The 9,946-nt window shown below is 27.0% G+C and overlaps 1 protein-coding gene across 1 annotated transcript; it reads right to left on the bottom strand.

Annotated features, from left to right (window-relative positions):
• Nucleotides 1-2,028: 2,028 nt before the first annotated feature.
• Nucleotides 2,029-6,781, bottom strand: LOC112692087 (group XV phospholipase A2-like). The gene is made up of 7 exons (XM_025566637.1): nucleotides 6,368-6,781; nucleotides 3,617-3,759; nucleotides 3,318-3,549; nucleotides 3,035-3,262; nucleotides 2,773-2,944; nucleotides 2,576-2,695; nucleotides 2,029-2,502 (listed from the first exon to the last, which is right to left on the bottom strand). The coding sequence occupies exons 1-7, from the start codon at nucleotides 6,456-6,458 to the stop codon at nucleotides 2,280-2,282; spliced, it is 1,209 nt and encodes a 402-aa protein (XP_025422422.1). The 5' UTR covers nucleotides 6,459-6,781; the 3' UTR covers nucleotides 2,029-2,279.
• Nucleotides 6,782-9,946: the final 3,165 nt, after the last annotated feature.

The raw sequence follows: 9,946 nt of genomic DNA, 5'->3' as shown, positions 1-9,946 counted from the left end.
TCGATCGAATGAAAAACCACGTGGTTTGTTTGTGTGCATTTTTCTAATATCTTATTGCTGAATTAAATTTTTAATTTTAAAACTAATACCATTGATTATAAATACTAGTAGTTAGTATTTATAATCAATGCTAATACTCGAAGCAAATAAGTTTCAAGTAAATACTAAACTCATAATATTTTTCTGAATCCATAATTATAATTTAAAATATTTAAATTTAATTATGAACCAACAGCTTTTTCAAAATTTGTATGACATATAACGAATGGCGAATGAATGAAAAACACTAAACACGGACACGGCCCGGTTCATCATTCACATTTGTCACGACGTGTCCGGACCGGCGTCAACCTGTCCGGGCATCCGGATAGAGAATTGTTTAAAACAATTATTTTTTGACCAGGATCCCGCACGGATACCCGGCCTGGACTCGGTCCGGAAAAGTGTGAATTGTCAGAATAAAATCAATATGATAATATTTTTTTAAAACCTGGTTGGGCTCCGGCCCGGACCAGTGTGAATCGACCTTAAATGTACCCATGGAATCCAAATTTGGCTTATTTATATCCTCAGTACGCGTAATTTCGACCGGCTTTTCGATCTTTGACGTCATCAAATTAATATTGAGTAATAACTAGTTTTTGTTATAATATAGATAGATGTGTAGAGATACACAACCAAGAAATAAAAGCATTCGATGACGTGTTGGCACTAGTCTATTGACTTTTCGGTTTGATCATACCTGAACACAACAACCATACTAAATTAATTGCCTATATAATACTCCTAAATATGAACCTCTTATTATTATTATCTTATTTAGTGAACAACTTGTAATACAAATACAAAACCTTGTAAACAAACAAAGAATTTATCGGCCTCGATTAGTTAATTATGCAATATTGAAGATGGGAAACAAAATTTTCCAAAATGTTACAACACAATATTTATATTTATGGATCATCAGAGATTCTATTAGTAAAACATTTATAGTTTTTATAGTTAAAAATTAAAAATGTAGGTTATTGTACGCTATTTTGGATATTGAAAAAAATGTTGATTGTATCAATATAATTTTCTTACAAAAGCATTACAAAAAGGAAAAACGTTTACTATTCTTATGATTTAGTAAGTATGGAAATAGTTCTCCCAATGTCTTTAATTAGGTAATTTCAATGTTTTTGATTTGTAAAATATTACTGAACAATTAAAAATTGAATTCTTTATAATCAATCCAGTGCTCCTTATTATTATAAAAGAATCAATATTAAAAAGTGAATTCAATTGGTAAAAACATTTGTATAATTTCATTCTAGACTCTATGTTATTAATGAATGTTATAAAATGTTTCATAATAGTTTACAGGTGGATTATAGAATTTTAGCCTGTGGTTTGAAATCCATATTGATCCGGTCAATTTGTAAAGTTTGAGTTATTTTAAAAGCTTTTCTTGCAAATATTTGGTTATAAAAAAGGATTTTTTAATATACCTTCCTTAGATATTAGTTATTTAACCATTCATAGTAAATATTCTGATTGAATGTTCATGTAAAAGATAATAAACATTATTATAGAATGTTCTGAGTTTGACCAAAAACAATTCTTAGACCAAATTAATTCACAATGTCATTAAAATATTACCAACATGATTAATAATATCAATATTAAATATAACATTTAAAAATTTATACATAAGAATATATTTTACTCATGTTATTAATATTTGTCATATAAATATACTTTTATTGATACAAAATAGAAGTTTTTAAATTCAAAATTCAATATTAATATTGAAAACACAATACTTTGCAGAACATGCGTCAAATTCATATAAATAAAACATTTATATACTTACATAAGTTATTAAATTGATTAATACACCAGTAAAATGGATTTATACAAATAGAAAATACATTTAAGAATCTTGATTATAATATGAAAACTTAAAAAATTCTTGAATTGGAACATTAAATTGTTTTAATCATTGTTGTTTTTCATTCAATAAAAAATATATTTATGTTCTGAATATATTTTAAATTATTCCACTGACAAAAAATTAAGTTAAGATGTTTTAATGAAAACAAAAATAAATACTAATAGGAAGTTTTGTTTGTGTGTCAATTTTAATTCATTAAACAAACATAATAAATTTGGTTATATTATTACCAATTACCTACATTAAATATCTATATTCTATACAATTGAACACAAAAACTACTTTAATTATAAAATATAATAGAAACTAAAAGTAATGACTTAAATTTAAAATAACTGGCAAACTAAAGTTTTTCCATGAGCTGGGCAATATAATCCAGTACTCGTTCATCTCTTAAAATTGCCATGTGGTCTGCATTTGGAAATACTTGATGAAATACTTTTTGCTTTTGCATGTTTGTCCAGTGCATGCAGCCTAAGAGACTTCTGATGTTGACCGTGCCATCTCCATTACCATATTGAAGTTTTGGATATTTTAATGGAAATTTTCCCGGTCCAAATATCATTCTTGAATAGCAAAATTAATTAATAATATATATTTGAAAACCCTAATAGAAGATCAATAAATTAAAGAAATTACTTTTCTACTGTTGGAATTAAATCACCATGTAAACAATGGACTTCTACTCCAGGTGGTCCAAAATCCATAAACTGTTTAACATCTAGATACATATCATAGCCAGTCATGTAGTTTATACCTCTGTAATGAACAAATAAACAAAACATTTTTGTTGCTGCAAAAAAAAAATAATAATAAATAAATAAATAAATACTCACTCGAAGAAAGATTTATAATTTGCCACTGTAAAGTTTTGTGTTTCTGTTTGAACTAATACTTCATCGGGCTTCCAGAAATATGGAGATGGTAATAGCCATGCTAGACTTGGAGATGTAATTTGTTCAGCTTTTAGAACACTGCCACTAAGTACATAAACTCCTAAATCGTCACCTATATATGTAAAAATAAATAGTTAAAACATAGATTTTGTCTTTGTCTATTGGTTTTTTAAAATTATTTTTATTTTATTCTTTAGCATACCTACAGCAAAAACTTTTAATGCTTTTACAGCTCCACCCCAAGCGCCAGCTAATGAAACCATAGCTCTAACATATTGATCTTTCCATTTTTGTGTTTGGGCTCGCAGAAATTTAAGTGTCATACAACCTCCCATACTGTGTACAATAAACACAACTGGTGTGTTGTTATTTTGTGTATATGTTTCTTCAGTTAATAATTTTAGTTTGTCAAAGAATTCTTGATTTTCATCTGACAAAAATTAATTATTTATTAAGATGATAGAAATATAATTTTTAATTCTTACTGGGTGCTCTTCGGAAATCATAGGGAGCTCCTCGAATAGAAACATCTCGTTCCAGACCAGCGCTTACTAATGTATCACCAACATTCTTGAAGTAAGCACCAAACATTGATAAACTAGGATCAATGTACTCAACTGCTGAAGAATTTCCCCATCCAGGTATTCTAATATCTACACCTGGAGGACTTTGTGTGGTATGGGTAACATTATTATATACCAATCTCATATTATCTATCTAAATTGTTAATACATATTTGTAAGAGATATAAGAATTAAACAGCTCTGTACAATTGGATACTAACCAAACATTCTATTACATATGGCACTAATAGTTCCAGATTCAACCAAATGTTCTCATAATCATTTGTTTTTTTATCACATAGATAATGTACAACAGACGTCTTGTTCAATTTAGCATCAATACGACTACCTCCATCTCCAGGAACTGAAAATTATATATTATTTAAGAATAATTTAAATTAAATTTAAGATAAAATTCTTAATTTATCCAATTATAATTAAAATAAAATAATTACACTAAATGTAAATTTTAAACTATACAATAAAAATCGGATAAATCACAATTATTTAATAATCATTATTTCATGAAATTATTTTACCCTCTGTTCATAAAATAATCAATGATTATAACTTTAACTAAAGAAATAAGAAATTAAATGTATAATATCATAAATTATAAAAATATTTTTAGTGCACTATTTACATTTTATATATTTCAACATTCTCTGAAGAAAACTAATTATAGAATAAAATTATTTTTCCAACTGTTGAAATATATTATATTAAGAAAATAAATCTTCATTAAAATGAATCACTCGAATACAGTTTCATAAAGATAGTTTTGTGGGAATTATAAATAATATTATTTATTTTAAATTATGAATTTAACTATGTATTTACTATATTACTAACATAATATGTTTTATTATAAAATGTTGTACTAATAAGTACAGTGAGTTTGGTTTAATGTGATAACTAATTTATGAATATTTATATATGAACATTTATATCACTTTTATGACTTGATAAATGATTAAGTTATAAAATGAATAATATTTTTGAGTATATTTCAATGTGTTGTTTTATACAGTATCGTTTAGTTTATGATAATGTTGTACATTGCATTGGGTCATTTAGTTTGTTGTAATTAGTAGGAGTAAAAATTTACCTGGTATGTCAGATAAGATGAAAAATGAATCAATTTAAGAAATAAATTATTTTCCTTATCTATTCTGATAAGTTGGAAGTTTACAAAGAGAAACAGCAATAATGTTGAAAATTCCTTAGCTTATACAACATTTTATAAAAATTGTAAGTAAAATTGTTGAATTTGGAAAACAATATTTTCCAAAATTAAATTAAAAAATACTTAAGTTAAATTTAAGACCTAAGACTGTTTTATTATTTTAAATGTATTTTTTAAATTTTTGTATGCTTTTTTTTTTAATTTGTATGTTATTTTCATTTTATTTTAAGTATATTAGAAAAAAATGGTTTTGAAACATCCAGTTGATAGAATTACCAACACTAATGTAATCACATTAAACAGAACTCATAGTACAATATTTACTTTTCTATATTGATTGATTTAAACTATTAATTATCATTGTAAATATAATAAAATTGCTACTCGAATATTCCAAACAAAATTATTTCAGTAAAATTTGAAATATTTGGTTTATTTATACTATTAAACAGATATTATTAAAAATATTTTCATACCATATAAAGTTTTATCAATTACTAACATGGTCAAAAAGTGTTTACAGAGGCTGTAAATAAAAAACAAATTGATCTTATTTTTATGACAACTATTATTTATTATTATAAAAATTCATTATGGCATGTATATTTTAATGATTCCAAATAGTGATAAATCTAATCAACACTTTTTCACTGGCTATTGAAGTTTTAATCATGGCTCATTTATAATTTGTAATTTTCAATGAATATTATGCTTAGTTAAAATTAACTATTGATGAGAGCTTTTATTGTTAATATATTGTTTATATAGAAATAACCTTCAACCAAAATCATAATTCTTATTTAATACTTATGAAAAAAAAAATTAATTAATGCTTTATAAGATGATAAAAATATAGAATTTTATTGATGAATGAAAATCCAATTGTTTGAATTATAAGTGAACACAAATACTTTATAAATTTTCCATTATAAAAAGGATTAAATATATTTAATCCTACATAAAAAAATTTAGCTTTGTTTTTATTATAAAATGAATTATATTCATTTTACATTTTTATATTACTATTATTTTTATAGTTTGTAAATTAAAATTGTAAATTACACATTTCAGATTGAATCTAACACTCAAATTTCTTAACTTTTAAACATTACATTTGATGAGTATTACTTTTTTTTTAATTTGTAACTTAACCTTCTTCATATAAATATAAATAAGTGAACAATTACTTTTAATGCTCATCTGTGTGATTAGAAAGTTAAAATCAAAGAACGAAACCAATACCAAGTTGTTTTAATATGCCTCAATCAAACATCAATAATAAAAATGGCACAAAACTAACTTATACCTTGTGTATATTATCCAGGGCCGATTTTAGATACGATCAATACGTGTGACGGCACTGGGTTCTAAAATCAGAAGAGTGTGTAAAAGGCATTAAAAATTAGAAATAAATTTGTTCAAATGTTGGCGATGTAAATTATCTACTGTTAGTAGAAAGAATAATAATTTTCCCAATGCGATTTAATATAAATTAATATTATCATTATTATTTATTATTATATCAACATGCAAGTAGTGGCTGATTTTCTGTGTATGATTTATAGATACGTGGCAAGTATGGTAATTTGAAAAATTATTTTGAGCATTTTAGATTACGAATGGGCCTTTTCAGCTCTCCAAATTCTGTCTATTTAATGTTTTAATGTTTAGGTTGTTTAAGAGGGAGGGGCACTAAAATAAAGTATGCACCGAGCGCTGAAAAAGTTTAACCTGTCCCTGGATATCATCACACAAATCTCATAAATCTTTATCGGTACACACTCACTTAAGATGACGGGATACAAGGCAGTGATGGATGTTATGGTGATAGAGGTCAAGAGCCACGACACGACCAGATTCGTTGCAGTGTTTGACATTGTCGATATATCGGTCGTCAGTTGAGCAAGAGAATAGGTGGACCACAACTAGTTGTTCATGATCGAAGCATTGCCATGACGTTGGCTATATGACCACCAACAGGGTTGAGTAGCCGTTCACGACCAATACATTGCATCGACGTTGGTTATACGACCAACAAGGCTGACCGAGTAGTGCGAACGACTAGAGACGATCGACGGTCGATACGAATCACCACAGATGTACACTAATATGCGCTTTTTCACTCGGCGAACATACGAGCGCGCAATTCACGGCCGAGACACCTCTGTTCCGAACACTGTTATCGGTTAAACAAGACGACGTTATCACGGCAGCGGTGGTGGCGTGATAACGTGTTTGTTCGGACTTGATAAAACCGAAAATATGGTAAATAATTATAAACGATGATTAGCATGAAACGACGCTGACGCACGTGCGCGCCGTAGAAACGGGAAATGAGAATCAGTGGCGGCTGGTGATTTCAAACGATAAAATAAGTTTCATCCAGTGGCGAATTCAGGGAGGGCACAGGGGCACGTGCCCCTCCTGTCAAATGGGATCTAAAAAAAATGACGGGGAAAATTTTTATTGCTTTCATAAATGTTTTATTTGAATAATTTTTTTTTACGTACACTATAATTTAAATAATTTGAACTTGACGTTAGTAAATATCTTATAACTCTACGGTCTTTACTAATTACTTTTAATATCGTATTTTTCTATTGTCGGACTCCGGAACTCCCAGCATAGCAACACGCGTCGGACTGCCGGTGTTATCGCTTTTTTTCCGATTGTTATAATTTAAAAGCATTATTATTTCCCTAAAAATATACTAGTAATATCGTACATTTGTTCACGAACATCTAATAACATCTTAATAATCAATGTAAGTATTTATCTTATTTCAATTTTTAGAATCCGTAGGTACCTACCTATTGATAATATTGAATATTAATTTATATAATTTTGTGTATTTTTGTATTATATTAATAGTTACTTTTATATTAAAATATATTTAAGAATAATTTTATTAATGTAGGTAAAAGGTATACTATTATGTAGATATATTAAATAATAAATTTATATTAATCGTAATGAGGTTTTTACGTCGTCGGCGTCGGGTCCGAACCATTCAGCACGACGTAATGTAACCATGTGAATTTTTTCGCTTACTTTTAATAACCGTCGTACTTAATGAAAATAAAACATAACAGTTAATTTACCTAACCTAATTAAAAATTTAACGTTGAAGTATGTGTACACATTATTATCATCTATATCTGGATATTGTTTATAATATTAATAATTGCTTTAAAATCGGAATGTGGGTGTATGGTTATTTTTTAAAGTTGTAAATCGTATCCAACTTGACAGTAGCTTACATTAGATTATTAATTTTACAAAGTAGGAGTTGGTATCTACTAATATTTCTGATGATGGCTAGGTTATGACTGGTCATTCTAATTATGGAAAATAAAAAACAATACGTTGATTTTAAAACTATTTCATAAAATTGGTTGACGCGATTAAAAGTTTTTAAATTATTTATCATATATTGATAATGATTAGGGCGCGAATTTTTATGTAATTACATATATTTATTGAGTGTGAATTTCTCAATTCTAATTCAAAATAAGCACGTTTCATAACACCCTGAATAATATGAGATCTTCTTTTATTTTACATATTTTCACGTATTTTGATGTAAATACATATTTTTAAATATTTCACATTTTCATACCATTTCAATACAGTTTTTATTTAATTTACTATTATTATATTGGAATTAAATGAAAGAAAATATTTCAAATCTTGATTCAGATACTACAATCGCTATTACTTCTGCTATTATGTAAAATAATAACTTGCAAAATAATTTAGCATATATTTCCGAAATTTTTTTTTTCTTGGTTAAAATAATAAAATATTAGAAACATTGAATCTAACAATAATTGAAAGTTTCTCGATAGTGGAAAATGCAGAAATTCAATGAAATTAAGTTTAAGGAGAATCCGGATTTATAATAAAAATTAATTAAACTACGTACTGGGTAATACGTTGGTTTACAAAAAAATTAAAATTATTAGATATAATCTTATTAATATAAATGAAAATATGTCAAATTATATTGAAGTAACACCATTCGACATATGTGGTATGAAATATGCCCCATTAACCTCGATTGACGTTGGATGGATGCACCCTCAGCCGCTACGAGTTGACTTTTAAATCTAACCGCCGTAGATTAAAATTTGAAAATCTTTAAATGTACGTCTTATCCAACTGTTCCGAAGAAGACAACAATAAAGATGATTAAATTAATAATTAAAAATTAATGCAAAATACCGATTTTTTTTGTTAAATATTTTACATTTTTTAATACATATTTTAGCAAAAATAAGAACATAAATATTTACATATTTTGACTTTTTTATTACATAAAAATCCGTGCCATAATAATGATATAGAGAAAAAAAAAGTAGTAATACTCGATACAGTGGCGCAACTATGATTTTTTCAAGGAGGTGTCCGCCAGTGGTATAATATAATATTTACAGCTGTACAGTTTTTTTTTTAAATCTAATAGTTGAAGAATTTTGAATCACTACTATTTAATATTTATTGTATTATCTTATTTAAACCTACCGCTGTAATTATTTCTGTGTCTGGCATTCATTCGATAAACCGAAAATCATTGCCAAAATGTATTTTTAAATGTAAACCTCAAATAATTTTAGTAGTCACGTCAAATATAATTACGTTTTAGATATTTTTTGTTCGTATTACAATTTTACTTATTTGTTTTTTCTTCGAGTTAACTCTTCTTTTATATCATTGCAGTACCTAACTGCAATTTCACAGGGAACATTAATTGATGCTAATCCATTTAGTCTACACTCAGTGCCGTAAAAATCATAGGTGCAGGCAGTGGCGTATCCAGAATTTTTTTTTTTTTGGGGGGGGGGGGGTTATAAAAAAATGGAACATTAAATTTTTTTTGAATTTTGTGTGTATTTATTATAATCAATAAACAATATACATACACTAAACATTTTCGGGGGGGGGGGGTTATAACCCCCTAACCCCCCTTGGATACGCCACTGGGTGCAGGTGGTGCACAGCACTAGGACCCGCAGGGTCATGATTATTGTATTATTATCTAGTATTTAATTTTATATAACAAAATGTAAAAGTCTGGTTCGTTTTATTTGGAATTGTTTACCTACATATTGGGAAAACTACTAAGCCTGGAATGACATAAATACATTACTTTTATATTTTATTGTAAATCATATTTATAAAATCAATTATCATATATTAATATTATATATTTTATCTATCTTTGTAGTTTATTTTACGAGTATTTTTATTAATAAAATCTACCCAATACACAATTGTGATCTTGTATACCTACTAAGTTGAAGCTTTACACAGAATTGTTCCAGCGAGAAAATCATCTATCAGTTCTTTAAAATTCAGTACATCT

The sequence above is a fragment of the Sipha flava genome, unplaced genomic scaffold (genome assembly GCF_003268045.1).
Source record: "Sipha flava isolate LNK unplaced genomic scaffold, YSA_version1 116_pilon_pilon, whole genome shotgun sequence".
Taxonomy (NCBI): Eukaryota; Metazoa; Arthropoda; class Insecta; order Hemiptera; family Aphididae; genus Sipha; species Sipha flava.
This window is presented reverse-complemented; position numbering and strand designations above follow the sequence as displayed.

Bases quoted from the DNA above. Each gene is read 5' to 3' on its own strand.
- LOC112692087 (XM_025566637.1), bottom strand. From the start codon at position 6,458: ATGTCAAACACTGCAACGAATCTGGTCGTGTCGTGGCTCTTGACCTCT. The intron at 2,696-2,772 runs GTGAGTATTTAT...TGTTCATTACAG, and splicing joins AATTATAAATCTTTCTTCGA to AGGTATAAACTACATGACTG. The intron at 2,503-2,575 runs GTAATTTCTTTA...TTGCTATTCAAG, and splicing joins TTAATTCCAACAGTAGAAAA to AATGATATTTGGACCGGGAA.